The 16,567-nt window shown below is 39.4% G+C and overlaps 1 protein-coding gene across 2 annotated transcripts in view; it reads left to right on the top strand.

Annotated features, from left to right (window-relative positions):
• GOLGA4 (golgin A4) overlaps positions 1 to 16,567 on the top strand; it is a 71,243-nt gene that overhangs the window by 31,558 nt on the left and 23,118 nt on the right. For both annotated transcript variants that reach the window (XM_053468198.1, XM_053468197.1), the window contains exons 8-12: positions 3,544 to 3,658; positions 4,226 to 4,419; positions 4,848 to 4,931; positions 5,672 to 5,819; positions 13,102 to 13,280. In XM_053468198.1, coding sequence (XP_053324173.1) covers positions 3,544 to 3,658; positions 4,226 to 4,419; positions 4,848 to 4,931; positions 5,672 to 5,819; positions 13,102 to 13,280 — 720 coding nt within the window. The remainder of the gene's footprint in view (positions 1 to 3,543; positions 3,659 to 4,225; positions 4,420 to 4,847; positions 4,932 to 5,671; positions 5,820 to 13,101; positions 13,281 to 16,567) is intronic.

Below are 16,567 nucleotides of genomic sequence, written 5' to 3'. Positions count from 1 at the left end.
TTCACGTCTTCCAGAATCAAAAAGCTGTTCCCTTTTGATGGTAAGAATTCTGATGCCTGGGAAGTTCCGAAAGTGGACACCGCAGTAGCCAAGGCTACGAAGAAAACAGCCATTCCGATGGAGGATGCGTCCCATTTCAAAGACCCCATGGACCGGCGGGCTGAGAATGCCGCCAAGAGGGCTTTTGAAGCAGCAGCGGCGAACTTTCGTCCAGCCATTGCAATAGCGTCAGCTTCTAGAGCCATTAAGATCTGGCTTCAGCAAGCGGTGGAAGACCTGGCAGCTATTCCAGGGACTGAGCAGGTCGCAAGAAACCTGTCCGACACCTGCTTAGCAATTGACTTCATCTCCGATGCCTCCATTGAATCTGTCCGTGCATCTGCTAAAGCTACGGCACTTTCAGTGGTTTCTAGACGAGCGCTCTGGCTTAAGTCGTGGTCTGCAGATAATGCCTCAAAACACAAGCTGTGCAGCATTCCGTTCCAGGGGAATCACCTCTTCGGCAGCGACCTCGACACGATTCTAGAATCAACCACGGGCGACAAGCACTGGTTACCTCAGAGGAAAGGACCACCTCGTTTCAGGTCTAATTATTATAGAGCTCCAAGAGACGGAGTTCTACAGGCCCTCTACCTTCAATCACGACTACCAGTCCTTTGGGGGTAAACCCTGCGCAAGAGGTAGATTCCAGAGAGGAAGAGGCAGAGGCAGGGACGGTAAATCAGGAAGGTTCTGACGCCAGCAGGCTTCAAGTAGGGGGCAGGTTAACCGGTTTCTTTCATGCCTGGGAAGAGATCACCTCAGACCCCTGGGTCCTTCGCATCATCAATCAAGGCTATGCACTGGAGTTTACTCGCCTACCTGCCCAGAAATTCCTGCTGTCCATGCCTCCCGCAGATCCTTGGAAAAGAGCGGGATTTTTCTTCACACTCAACAACTTAATTCACGAAAGGGCTCTAGTCCCGGTGCCTCATCTAGAAATAGGAGAGGGAACCTATTCCCACGTCTTTGTCGTGCCAAAACCATCCGGGAAATTCAGATTAATAATCAACCTACAGTTGGTAAATGCCTGTATAAGATACAACAGGCTTCGGATGGAATCCCTGAAGTCCGCCACAGAGATTATTTCATCGGGGGACTTCATGGTCACTATAGACCTGCGGGATGCCTATCTACATGTCCTCATCAGGGAAGACCACCAAAGATTCCTCCGTCTGGCCGTTACACTGCCTCAAGGTGTTCGTCATCTTCAGTTTCGGGCCCTTCCTTTTGGAATTGCTTCAGCACCACGGATCTTCACGAAACTCATGTCAGTGGTCGTGGCCTTCCTGAGGCAAAGAGGCATCAAAGTGGTCCCATACCTGGACGATTGGCTCCTAATTGCAGCCTCGGCATCATTGCTCCAATCCCATCTAGAGTTTTCCCTCAGGACTCTCCACAACCTGGGATGGTTGGTGAACTCTCTAAAGTCAAAGTTACTTCCAAACAGACGTCGGACCTTTCTGGGAATGATCCTCGATTCAGAAGTACAGAAGACGTTTCTCCCGCAGGACAAAATCCTAAGATTACGGGAATTCACACATGCGTTCCTACAGAGCAAGTCAGTGTCCCTCAGATCCGTCATGTCTTTGCTCGGTCTAATGACCTCCTCCATCTCGGCGGTTCCCTGGGCACTGGCTCACGCAAGACCTCTTCAACAGTTTTTACTGGATCACTGGGATCGCTCCAGGACGTCCCTATACAAGAAGGTCCGGCTTTCTCCCTTCGTTCGGGAGTCACTCCGTTGGTGGCTGTCAGGCAAGAAGCTTTCACAGGGACTCCCTTGGCAGACAAGAGATTGGGTGGTAATCTCCACCAACGCCAGTTTGACAGGCTGGGGTGCTGTCATGGGAAGCCATATTACCCAGGGAACCTGGTCTCCTCAAGAATCAAGCCTGCACATCAATCTTCTAGAACTGCTGGCGGTCTGGAGGGCTCTAAGGTTCTGGTCTCCAATCCTGCGGAACAAGTCCATCAGGATCCTTTCGGACAACGTCATCCTGGTTGTTCCTTTCTGGCCTCGAAGAATTTGGTTCTCGAACCTTACCACCTTGTCCATAGACAAACCCATGCTTCTTCCTCAGGTGAAGGATCGTTCAAGGTCCTGTTCTCCACCCAGATCCCTCCCCATTCAACCTCTCCGCATGGCTTCTGAAAGGGAGATCCTGACCTCTAAAGGATTAGCTGCACCAGTGGTGAACACCATTCTCTCCAGCCGCAAAAATTCTACGACCGCCAAGTACCAGAAGGTTTGGGAAACATTCATCGCCTGGTCCAATGTGCAGGAAGTATCCTCTCCATCTATCCGTGAGGTGCTGCGCTTTTTTCAAGATGGCTTTGATAAAGGATTCCAACCTGCTACTATCAAGGTCCAGATCTCGGCACTGAGCAACTTCTTGAACTTCCATCTGGCTTCCCATCCTTGGATCTCCAGATTTTCTAAGGGAATGTGTAGACTTCGCCCTAGGCTCTGTCCGTCGGTCTCGCCTTGGGACCTTAACCTTGTGTTGCACCAACTCACCACGTCTCCCTTCGAGCCTCTAGAGGACACCTCTCTAAAGCTGCTCACCTACAAGGTTGTCCTCCTAGTAGCCCTCACTTCTGCTAGGAGGGTGAGCGAGCTCCAGGCTCTCTCCAGAGTAGAACCTTTTCTCAGGATTCTGCCGGACTGCATTATCCTTCGTTTGCCACCGGAGTTTCTCCCTAAAGTAGTCTCCCCTTTCCATTCGGATCAGGAGATCGTCCTGCCTACTCTCTGTCCGGATCCCAAGAATCCCAAAGAACTGGAACTCCACTCGCTAGACCTGCGGAGATGTATCCTGTCTTATCTCTCACGTACGTCTGCCTGGAGGAAATCCGATTCTCTATTTCTGTCCTTTGCGGGGACCCGGAAGGGCAGATCAGTATCCAGGGCTTCCGTGACCCGCTGGCTTAAAGACGCAATCACTTTATGTTACGTCTCCGCGGGAAGAGTACCTCCCTCCGGCCTGAAGGCTCACTCGACCAGATCCGTCTCGACTTCCTGGGCTGAACTCTCCGGGGTGTCTCCGTCTCTCATTTGTAAGGCAGCGACCTGGAGGTCGATTCATACGTTCGTAAGGCACTACAGGCTGAATCTTCATTTCTCAGACGAGTCTCAATTTGGTCGTCGTGTCCTACAGACTGGAATCCTTCCCTCCCTATCTTGCTAATTCTTCTCATGTGCCACCTGGAATGGCAAGGGAAAGAAAGAATTCTTACCTGGGAATTCCTTTTCCTTGTCCATTTCCAAGGTGGCACACTTTTTCTCCCACCCATTAAATTTACTTTGTTTGGCTTTTATTTGTCTGAGTCTTTCTTTTTAACCACACTGGGGAGGAAGGGGGTTTCCTGCCCTACCTGGTAGGCGGAGCCTTCTCATGTGCCACCTTGGAAATGGACGAGGAAAAGGAATTCCCAGGTAAGAATTCTTTCTTTTCAGTTTGTGAATTTTGGCAATGTTTTCAAGCATTTACACTTTTTTAGGTGACTTTACTGAAGCAAAGGCTTGGGAAAGGGCATGACGACATCTCCAAACCAAAAGAGCTCAACACCCAAACTGCTGTGCAGGAAGGTGATGTGGAGAACACTTCTACTCTTGGTTAGTATGAAAAATAAATTGGCCAGTGTTCTCATACAAATTAATTAAGAGAACCAAAACGGAAAATATGATCATCTATTGATTTGTATAGCACGATTATTTACTGCAACACTGTACAATGGGCAAACAAGACATAAGTAGTGCTTCACATATAAATCCTAATACAAGTCTGTATACTTATAAAGCTGTATGATGAGCAAAAGGTAGATATTTCATGTAAACCTGAATATTGCCTATATTTGTTCTCTAAATCTACATATTAATATTGATTTACTGCATCCACAGCCTATTTTCCTGTTTATTATGTAATGGATCATTGCTAGAATTCTCAGGCTTTTTTATTTGTATTTTTTTAATGTAAGTGAAATTTTCACAATGTTTATCTGGGTTAAACAAAATCAAAATTGGCTCAATGTGTAAACAAGCATTTCTTTCTTCTTTTTTTACCACACCTACATTCTTTTCTGTGTAGTACTGTCCTGATATACTTATGCATCAGTCTTTAATTGATAAAACCTTGTGATAACGAAACCCCCTTTTGAAAAATTTTTATATTGCTGCCTTTAGGTGCAGATGGGTCAGGGGATAAGTCAAAAACGTCAGAAGATCTTCAAGTCAGAGTTAAACGCCAGGAGAACCTTCTGATGCGATGTAAAGAAACAATACGGTTACACAAAGAGCGTTCTGCTCAGCTTAGCAGTGAAAATGAAGCACTCCAGAACCAATTAGATGAGAGACTTCAGGAACTTGAAAAAATCAAGGTATCAAACTAATGACTTTACCTGCAGTTGCAGGTTGCTTTTTCTATATGATCACAGCACTGGATGCCTTTATAATGAGGGTATATTTTGAGTCTCTGTCCTTCACAATGTACAGTTGTCTGCTTGAGTGTGTCTTGTATTTTTAAGTAGCCCCAGAGGCATGCCCAAAGGAAAGCAATCTTTAGTCTGTTCCCATATCATAGTTATTAAGCTCTGGAGGCTTTTCTCATTTCAGATGAATCCAGATGATTTTCTTTTCTTTACGTTGAACTTCTTTCAGAGAAAGAAGTTGGAAGCCTAAGTCTAATGCCATTTCACCCATTGTACCCTATCTATAATCAAAATAGGATTCCACTTCTAATTTTTCAATGTGAAATGTATTGCCTAGAAATGTCATGTGTGTAACATAAGTCTTTCTGGAATTTTAGGAACTCCACACTAGTGAGAAGACCAAGCTGATTACCCAACTAAGAGATGCCAAGAATCTGGTTGAGCAGCTGGAGCAAGATAAGGTAAACATTTAGTTATGATTAATGTCAGCTCTGTCTGACAGTTTTGTGGAGCAAGGAAATGTTCTTTTAACACCTTCCCTAGATAACATGTACATATTATAAACATCTAAGCATGAAGCCCTAGAGATCAAAATAAACCTTCACTTCTGTTTAACAAATCAATCACGTTCATTTAAAAAAATGAATAAAACATATATACTCAAACATATTTTGACGGTACTGTTCTTGCTACACAAGAAATACAATATAAAGCAATTTGCATGTTATATATATAATTTTGTATGTTATAAAAAAAAAAAAAAAAAAAAAAAGACAACTGCTAAAGAGATATAAGGAAAGAATGGAAAATTATGGTGACAGCATCTGTGGTATGTTTCAGAAGGGCATCCACAAAAACCAGACTGATGCCGGGACTGAGTTGGCAAACTCCATGTACTCTATGAATAAGAGACATCAGGTTGTTTAGCCATGCTGTCAACACTGCTAATTAATATACAATGCAAACTGATGCTATTTATGGAGGTACATGGATACATAGTTTGATGCGCAGCATTTGTTTCGCATTATTTTTTAACTCTCAAATTAGCTTTACATCTGTCCAAAGATGGAAGAAACAGTGGTTCGTAGTTCATTTTGTGGCTGCCATGTACTAAGTTAATTAACCCGTCTCTGAAGGAGGACTTTTGTGTATTAAAAATTTAGACACTGGACAGACATTTTTTATTCTATCTCCTTTGAAGGGCATGGTCATTGCAGAAACAAAACGGCAAATGCATGAGACCCTGGAGATGAAGGAAGACGAAGTTTCGCAGCTTCGCGCCAGAGTCAAACAGTTAACCAGACAATGTGAAGAGCTGCAAGAGCAGAAAGAGAAGTCTGAGAAAGCTGGTAAGAGCATTACACTTAACTAAACACCTTAAAGACCAGAGCTTTTTAACACTGTAGGACAAAAACTTTTTATGTTTTTCTTCAACAGTTATTTCCATCTTTCTGATTTAGTGAACCTACACAAATTATATAATTTTTCCAGTATAGGTAGGGCTTTTTATAAAAAAAAAATAACCCCCCCCCAAACATTTATATTATTTTAGAAATATATTTTATGGAAGAAATATCAAAATTTCAGTAGATGAATAGTAGGTGATTTACTAATTACATTGCAAAGTATACTTCAATTAATTTAATTAATTGAATGTAATATTTGTGATCTTATGCAACTCAGGAGAACACAATAGTGATGCAGGGAATGTTTTACTTATCAGCCATGGTAGAACAAATAGTTTTTATTTTTTTGTGAGAAACACTACATATAAATGTCCTTTAAGTACATATTCATATTGGCATTCTTTGATGAAACATCCCAAGCATAAAAAGAGAGTACTCTTGCATGGTTCATCATGTGGATTGCAATTGATGCCCAAGATCTTTGGGCATTTCTAAATTATTATCCCTCTCAACTAACTGTTCTTTTGAAGTTCTATACAAAACAATTGGGTCAAAAAATAAGTGGATCATTTTAAACTTTTCATAATCTTTGCATCACCTTTCTTTTAAACCTGCATTGCTTTCATGAAGCCTTCTGTTTGGACGTAAGGGTTAAAATAATGTATTTTAACAATTTTAAGGCCTGCGTCACTCAAGATTTTGAGAGACTGTTATGTAGGATTCATAGTTATAACAATAGTGTAAATGAGTGCATTCTGGCCTCTGGAGATTGCACTTGCTTGGTAGTAGTGACATGATTTGAAGTACTTGATGTTTAACTTTGGCATTAAAGTAGTTACATGTTTGTGTATAGCACTCAGGAGTGCGTGTGTTAAGCAAATGTATATTTTGTATTGTAATATACGGTATATAATTTGTGATGTGATTTTATTTCAGTAAATGTGCTTGCTTTATATCAGCAACTCAGTGAAAACCAGAAGATTGTTTTTTATATATTTGTATAGACCATATGTGTTTGTGTCCAGACCTCAGAAGTGTTTGTGTACAGACCTCAGAAGTGTGTGTGTTTGAAAAGCAAATGTATATTTTGTGTTCTAATATATTTAATTTGTGATGTGATTTTATTTCAGTAAATGTGCTTGTTTTATATCAGAAATTCAGTGAAAACCAGAAGATTGTTTTTATATATTCCTTGATGTTTAATTGCCTCATTAAATCAAATGCACCAGTGATTTCTGCACATGCATGTAGGGAGTCTCATTGCATGGCAAATTAACTGTTATAATCCTTTAAGTGCATATGATGACTGAAGTGTACCATTAAGTATATAAAATGATTTTGAATACTTCCAGGTGTCAATAAGGATCTCGTAAGGATCTCATCTCCTACGGCTAAAATAAAAGGACTTGTTTTTGAATCTAAATCCTTTATAATTCGAAATGGCACCCGCCAAGGTTGTCCTTTAGCACCATTGATATACGCCTTGGTCATGGAACCTCTAGCAGCATCAATTAGAAATTCTCGAAAGATTCACGGGATAAAAATAGGTTCTCAAGAACATTCAATTATATTATATGCGGATGACGTACTTTTAACGTTGTCACTTCCAGAACAATCATTTCCTTCTATGTTAGAAGAAATAAAGGAATACGCATCTTTTTCTAATTATAAATTAAACTTTTCAAAGACACAAGTAATAACATTATATTTGAATGAGAGCCAACAGATTTTTTACAGAAGGAAATTACGTAATCAAATCTCAGAAGGTAATTGAATATCTGTGTATAAAAATCAGTAAAAATCCTTCAGATATAGTTTCTCTGAATTATAATGGTTTGCTAGAGGAAATGAAAGAACTAACTTTAAAATGGAAAAAAATTGAACTTTCATGGTTAGGACGCATAAATATAGTTAAAGCATATTTAATACCAAAAATATTGTACCTGTTCAGAACTATACCATATAGTTTCCTAAGAAAGTATTAGATGAATTTGAAAGATTGTTTTCTATATTTGTATGGTCAGCAAAAAAACCTAGGATCTCAAAAAATATTTTGAGGAGGAGCATCTCTCAGGAGGGGTTAGGTTATCCAGATCTAATCAGGCTCTACGAGGCTTCCTTCATATCTCATATGATGGCCTGGGGGCAGAAAAACAAATATAATTTAGGTTGGTATAACATAGAAAAAAACTTAAGTAATATTAATGACCCATTTAATTTAATATGGTTGGATAGGAAAACAACGAAGGACCTAAAAATAACTAGCCCTTTATTGAAAGATATCCTAAATATAAAATCCAAAGTTGGGAAAAAATATGGCCTATTAGCAGGTATATCTGATTTGACACCTATAGAAACCCTGAGTATTTATATTAAAGATTTGAACATTTGTGGATGGCAGCATAGTGGCATTCTAAACATCAGAGATATAATGGATGGATAACTGGTGAGGTCATTTGTTGATATACAATTAAACTTTAATTTACCAAATAAAGAACTTTTTTCGTACCTACGTATCAAACAGTTTTTGATAGCAAATCCACCAAGAAAATATGATACATTGGACGAACTCTGTTTGGAAATTCCTCTATTGAATATAATATCGAGGGTATCAAAAACACTAACAAACCTGTTACCTCAGGAAAAATCCAAAACACTCTCCTTATGGGAAAGGGACCTCCAAAAAGAGTTTCAGCTGCAAGAGTGGTATAAAGCATGGCAGAACACTAGAAAAGCAGTTCACTGCCTAAATTTACACGAACAGTACTTTAAATTATTACATCGTTGGTATTTGGTACCACACAGATTAAAATGTATAACACTAATAACGGTCTTTGTTGGCGGTGTCACGAAGCCACTGGAACACACCTTCATATCTGGTGGGAGTGTCAAAATCTTAAAATTATTAAGGAAAAAGTAAGTCTCCTATTTTTATTAATTGTTGGTAACAAAATCTGCCTGACGCCTCAGACCTTCTTATTTCATTTAAATCTACCACAAATTTCTAAATTCAACAAAATATTACAGGTTAATATATTTTTAGCATGTAAAATTTGTATAGCTCGGCATTGGAAGAGTCAAAATACCCCATCGTGGGACGAAATTCTTAACCAAATCAAGACGCAGGCAGTGTCAGAGAGATACTTTTTCCGAAGTAATCTAGACTGGGATCCCTTAAGTGAGTTCAACCCCAATCTATTACGCCAGCGACACACACTCCCCTCCTTTAAGACCTAAAGTTTCATTTTATCAGGATTAGTTACCATAGATCATTGTTTATTTGTTTCTTGATCTTTGTTAGCCACTAACAACGATTTTTGTTTGCTGTCTATGTTAAGTTTGACTTATATATTGACTTGTACTATATGGCTATTTATGTGTTATATTCTCCCTTTTAAATAACTTAATAAAGAATAATAAAAAAAAAAAGGATCTTGTAAGATAATGGGAACAATAAGGCTTGCCGTCTTGATTATAAATATACAAATTAATGGTATTTTAGTTGTGTTGTATGTAGTTTTGCTACCACATCATATTGTAAATAAGCTTTAGTGCTGGAGATGTGTGTAAAGTCTAGTAAGACGGCATGCTTTATTCAAATATAGGAAAATATCAATATTTGTGGTCCACTATGCTTATACCTCAAGTATTTTTAAGAATATAGCTATGTAATTACAACATAGCTTCACAAGCATATTTTTTAAATGTGTTTATTAACAATAATAGTTGTTTATATGTATGTTATAAATAAATATATAATAGAATTAAATATATATATAAAATCCTTTAGTTGTATTAAAGTACCTGGTAAAGAACTCACACAGTCCATTTTACTTTTGTGTACCCATGCATGCCAGTAATTGGTTCAATGTGCCTTTCCCAAGCCTTGTATGAACAGGATTGGGGTAAGGGATTTTTTTTTCTTTTCCTTTCTTCCATCATCATGCATCTGGGAGAATTGGTTTTCATAAATGTTTGCTGCTCAGGCAATTCAGATCTTTCTGAAAGTTTACAAGCCCCAACTTGTAATAAAGTAGGTTAGTAGCTATCACAGTGCTCGAATTCCGCTTATCACCTTTGTGGCAGTCTGTTTCTACTACGTGTACAGTTTCTTCAGCTTACAAAGGATATTTTATAAAGTGCACTTTTTTAAATCTCCTTTTTAATATTCACATAAGCACTAGAACTTTATCCCATTTGGTTACTTTGAATCACATGGTACAATAAATTTAAAGGGACAGTTTAGTGTCTTATGCAGCCTTGTCAACATATAATGCAAATAAAATTACCTTGTAATTACTTTACAATGCAGTTTTCAATCTTAGGAGAAGCTGCAGCATACCACCTACATCTATGGTCCTGTTTTCTTGCCACAGTATAAAAGTGATTGCTTTGTGTCCATGTTAGGCCCCCTGGGACTATCACGTGAGTCAGTGTTGGTTCACCAATGCGGCATCATAAATCATAAATGTTTGCCCACTAAAAAGTATCACAAAATTCTTTGGATTATAAAAGCATTTGTTACGTTACATTTTCAACAAAAGGAGTAATGTATTTGTCATATCTTGCAACATTTTAAAGGTTAAACACTTGCTTTTTCTGGGATTTGGAGGTGCAGCTAGGGGGTTAGGGTTGTTTGGTGGTTTAACGTGTTTTGGTTTTCCAAAAGGGTACTTAACCTCTTAAGGACAATGGGCGGTCCCTAAACTCATTGAAAACAATGCATTTTGTCATTAAGGGGTTAAAAAAGATTGACACTTTGCTGTTTTACTGCCATTATTTTCTATTATAAATTGGTCTTCTAAAAGACTGTATTATTGTATGTGGTTTTAGTGCCATTTTTAAACACCAAGGTGTCTTTTCACCAAGTAAATGATTTTAATGTCCGAAACATAAATTCTTTATTATATTTGTACTTATTATGTAAACCTCATCTCTTAGAACGGATTTGTGAATTATTATTTTTTTTATTAGTAGTTTGATATGTGGCCATGTGTACATTAGGGCAGTCTAGTTGGACGTTTATTATCCAGAAAGGAGCCAATTAGGAGTTGTCTAGTGCAATTGTGCAACTAAAATATATATGGGGAAAAATAATTTGACCTCACTGACGCGCAATCACTCAATTTAGGGTGTTGCCATGCTCATTTTAGTATTGAACATAATTGCCTGGGCAGTATACAAAATGTTTTGTGTGAAGAAGCAGATAAATTAGTGTGCGAAATGTGTTGAGCTGTTACTGCCAGGTGTTCGCACTTGTCCTCCAGAAAAGCAAATCCACCATTTTTTTTTTTGATGGTGCATAACAGTCCATCATGAACAATGCAATTGTTTGATTGCCCATTAGTAGTAAAACAACTGGAAGATTAGGACTTCTTAAGGACAGGGAAGAACACCTGTGCTGATCCACTGAATTTACCCCCTTAAGAGTTACTTTCCTTGCCTCTTTTATTGTTTAGGCAATGCATGCTGCTTTTTTGTGTTGCAGTGTCATATGATTAAATAGTAGTAGTTTACTGGCAGAGTTGGCTAAATCGTGTGAGCATCAATGCCAGGGTCAATGTTGCTAAAACTTTCTTTTGTGTGCAGACATTGTTCGTAATGCTCATTTATTCTGAATCTGGCAGGTAGTGGCATATGCCATTATGTAGGTGCTCTGCTTTTGTTTTCCGTAAGTATATGTAAGATTTCTTTTATATGTTACTTTTGTTCTCCTTTTTATTTCATTTTAAGGATGTCAGCAGAGCCTAAGGCCCCAGAATGGGCTCTTAAGATAACATATCGTAAAGCCTCCACTGAGACTAAACACACTGGTTTTCCTGTGTGTAAAGTGAATGTTTAATCCCCCAAGAGATCCTTTTGTTCTGTTTGTCTCAGGTGAACAAGTTTGCCAAAGGCAGGATTTTTGGAGTAGATAAAGTCTGAGCTGTGATTGCTTTTCTCCATCTTCAGTCCCTACTTCGAGCCTTCTGCCATGGACAAATTATATAATAATTACAAAAATGGGTCCCAGTAACCTCCCTGAAGTACCCCACTATTAACAAGACCATTCTTAAGATGTCTATTATTAATTACTAGCTTTTCTCTCCCATAAGGAAGACATTGGCTTATCAAGTGAACGTCAAACACTGCAATTTATTATTTATTCTTCTATAAGGGTTGTTGTCAAAAGCTGTTCCGAAAGAGTTAGGCTATTCCTATTGCACCCCCTCTCATCTATTATTTTGGTTACCCACTCAAAGTCACAATATCTCCTTGCGGTTTTTGATCTTGCAAGCCGTTTATATTCCATATTTAACAATCCATTATTTCCTCTTCTTTGGGCATAAGACTTATAGTTGACAGCGACTGTTACCTGTTTTGTGAAGCAGCACTGCCAACTTTTAATCTTAAAGGACTACTATACCCTTGGCAAAGGTAAGGGGATGCTTTTCTACAGATTTCCAAGGACATGGCCGTTTTCTTTGGCAGATTTAATGCCAAAACCAACATCCAAATGGAAATCAAGAAGTCCTCTATCCACTCTCATATCTGCCACCTTGAATGGTCATTGCATGAACTATGAAGACGCAAGTAGGCTATACCTGAACTCTTAAGGAACTGTAAAGCTTATTCTCCAAATTCAGTCCCTACATCGTAGGCAGAATAGCCAGATACTTTACCAGAAAGGCTTCTACTTGATACCCTGCCTTTCTTTGGTGCAGTTTTTTTACAGGAAGATTATCCTGGCTGCTGTCCTCTGACCCTTTGCTTTGGTTAAAGCATTTACATTGCTGCTAATGATGACAAAATGAGGATTTCCGTTACAGAAAATTCTTTTTCCTCGATAGTCTCTCAAGATATGTTCCACTCTTTTATTTCCTTCTTGTATATCTTTGATGTTAAGCATAGTATAGGGGCAAGGGCTTTTATATGTTTTTGTGTCCTACCTGTCAGGAGGAGTCACTGTTACTGTTTCATGAGTTCATGAATTTCAATGAAAATGCTTTCACTCAAAAATGCAAGTGCTTACTTGTTTCTTAACTTCTTATTGTTAAAAAATCATTGTATGACAATGACAATGTTGTTCCTTATGTGTTGTTTCATATATTTAAATTAACAGCTGTGATTTAGTAGCGACACTGCAAACTGTGCAATACTCGCCTATTATGTTTTGCCTTTATTATATGAGATATTTTGAGAGCTGGCTGTGAAATGATCCTTTGGAATTCTCCAATTCTTTTAGCATTTGAGGAACTTGAAAAAGCTCTTGGGGCTACCCAAAAGACGGAGGAGGCACGTAAAAAGGGAAAGATTCAGATGGAAGAACAAATTAAAGCCATAGAGCAAGCTGGTGAAGAGGAGCGAATGAACCTGCAGAAGGAACTAAGTCGTGTGAAACAAGAGGTGGTGGATATCATGAAGGTGACTCCCTCCCTTCTCTCGCTCATATGAATGTGTTCAATAAAGACATAAAAGATCAGTGGTTTGTAATTAGCTGAAGTGCATTGTAATTGTCTTTTTGTATACTTGTCACTTAGTTTCAGATCAGAACACATTTTATGAACACTTAATGCAAAAAACCTGGTAATTCCAAAGGGTTCAATTACTTTTTCTTGCCACTTGAATTTTTTATATGTAAATGAAAAGCGAATAATGTATAGAACCATAAGAAGTACACACAATCCTTATAATCAAAGCGTGAAGTAGCCTGGCTGATTAAAGTTAGGGTTCTATAATACCTACTTGCCCAGACATAAGTTCATGAGAGATCCATAATAAAACTCCAGAAAAGAAGGACATGTCTGCTGAAAGCACCTAATAGCTATGACTAGAAGCTTCAGATATCCGAATTGGTCAATGAATTTAGTGTGGCAGAAATCACTGTAGTCTGATCGGAATTTTATTAAACTATTGCTGACTTTGTCAGGGCTGGAAGGATCAAGGAGCTGTTATTCAGTTTAGAAGGAATTCTCCAATCAGATTTTAGTGAGCGTAGTTTACAGTGAGTATGAAAGTAATTGATTTGTGAGGAAAGATATATTGTATCTAGGCAGACACTTACATATGCAATAGTGGGACACCAGCTTTTGAAAACAGTTATTTAATGTCCGAGTAAAGATAGATTTAGTATATTAGCTTCTTTGTGTAGTTTTCCATTACCCACTCTTGCAAATGTGTAAATATATATATATATATATATATATATATATATATATATATATATATATATATATATATATATATATATATATATATATATATATATATATATATATATATATATATATATATATATATATACACATACATACAGGCCCGGACTGGGACAAAAAATAGGCCCGGGCATTTAAGCCTGAGCAGCCCATATTTATTTATTTATTGTTAAAGCCCACCCTTCATGTACCATCTTTGCATTTAATCATTCACACAAATCATTAACACATTCGTTAATGCAGTCTCACAAATCATTCAAGCAATTCATCCACACATGAATTCATTAATTGTCATACGCATTCACACAATTCATCCACACATTTATTCATTCATTCTCATACGCATTCACACTACCCCCTCTCATCATCTTATCTGCCCCTTCTCACTATGTTCCCCCTTTTCACTATGTAACCCCCTTCCCCACTTATCAATATGTACCGCCTCTATCTATCCCCTCTCCCCCTTTCTCGCTACCTAACCCCCCTCTGCCCCTTCTCACTGCAGCCCCCTCCCTCACCCTACTTACCTTGTTGCCAGAGCAAGCAGCAACTGCGACCGCGCCTGTGGCAGGGCAGGATTGACTTAGGGGTTATGGAGCTGCAGCTCCAGGCTAGTACCTTAAAATATGGCCGCATTAAGGCAGAGCCCCTTAAGCCCGCCGCAACTGCAACCGGGTCCGCCACTCTAAGGCAGAGCCGGCCTTAGGTGTTCTGGCACCCTGTGCGGACTACTCCTCTGGTGCCCCCCATCCCAAAAAAAGAAAGGAATAAAAACTTGTAACAAAACTCCCCTTTCTCACTATCTATCCCCCTGTATCACTATCTACCACCTCTGCCTCTTCTCACTGTTATCATTATATACTGAGGCAGACATTGACGGTGGTACAGCATAATACTTATCACTATATACTGAGGCAGAAATTGACGGTGGTACAGCATAACACCTACCACTATATACTGAGGCAGACAATGACGGTGGTACAGCATAACACCTATCACTATATACTGAGGCACACATTGACAGTGGTACAGCGTAATCCCTATCACTATACATTGAGCCAGACATTGACAATAGTGCAGCATAACACCAATCACTATATACTACGCCAAACATTGATGTGGTGTAGGCCTACCACTTCATTGTCTGGCTTAGTAGTAGGGATGCACCGAAACGAATTCTGGACTGAAACCGAAAATGCAGCATTTACCTGTCCGAAACCGAATATGACCTCCCCACACCATAAAAAAATCTAACACTTTTATTTAAAGTAAGTAACACACCAAAATAGGACAAAACAATTAAAAAACAATATTATATGTATATATATATGATTGTTAACAGCAATCACATTCCTATCATGCCCAGGCATACCCAGATTCCAGGATGTACTCGCAGACTTGGCATGATAGGAGTATGATTGCCCTATCTACCCCTTCTCACTCCCTTCTCCCCTATCTACCCCTTCTCACTCCCTTCTCCCTATCTACCCTCTTTCCCCCGTCTCACGCCCTTTTCCCTATCTACCCCCTCCTAACTATCTACCCTCTCCCTCTTTGAAGTTCACTTACCTTTCAGGAGTCCTGCGGTGGGGGTGCAAGGCCTCTGCCTCCCAGCTCTGCCACTGTATGGAACAGTATAGAGTGATGGGAGTTATGATGTACTTTTAGAGCATAATTAGATCATGAAAAAGACATTGGAAATGGTACAGCATAACACCCATCACTCTCACACACTTACCAATCCACACGTATACCAATCCACACGTATACCAATCCACACGTATGCCAATCCACACGTATGCCAATCCACACGTATGCCAATCCACACGTATACCAATCCACACACATATATACCAATCCACACACATATATACCAATCCACACATATATACCAATCCACACACATACCAATCCACACGTATGCCAATCCACACGTATATACCAATCCACACATACACCAATCCACACATACACCAATCCACACATATATACCAATCCACACGTATGCCAATCCACACGTATGCCAATCCACACGTATGCCAATCCACACGTATGCCAATCCACACGTATATACCAATCCACACATACACCAATCCACACATATATACCAATCCACACATACACCAATCCACACATATATACCAATCCACACATTTATACTAATCCACTCTCACTGAATATTTTCCTACCTTTCCTCTTTTCTCCTTACAGCTCCTTTTCCTCCTCTTCGCTCCTCTTCTTCAGTTCTTCTGTCTTCTCTGTCTTCTTCCGGTTCAGAGGGCAACAGCTGCTGTGCGCCGGGGTTTGTTGTCAGATCCCGGCGCACAGCAGCTGTTGCCGTGCAGTTCACAAGGGAGCGGTATCGGAGGTCTTTAACAGACCTCCGGCTCCCTTGAGTGATTTTAAGCCGGGTTGAACCCGGCTTAAAATCACTCAAGGGAACCGGAGGTCTGTTAAAGACCTCCGATACCGCTCCCTTGCGAGCCTGCTCCTCCA

Source organism: Spea bombifrons, chromosome 5 (assembly GCF_027358695.1).
Source record: "Spea bombifrons isolate aSpeBom1 chromosome 5, aSpeBom1.2.pri, whole genome shotgun sequence".
In the NCBI taxonomy this organism is placed as follows: Eukaryota; Metazoa; Chordata; class Amphibia; order Anura; family Pelobatidae; genus Spea; species Spea bombifrons.
The sequence above is the reverse complement of the archived record's forward strand: the minus strand, read 5'-3'. Positions and strand labels throughout refer to the sequence as shown.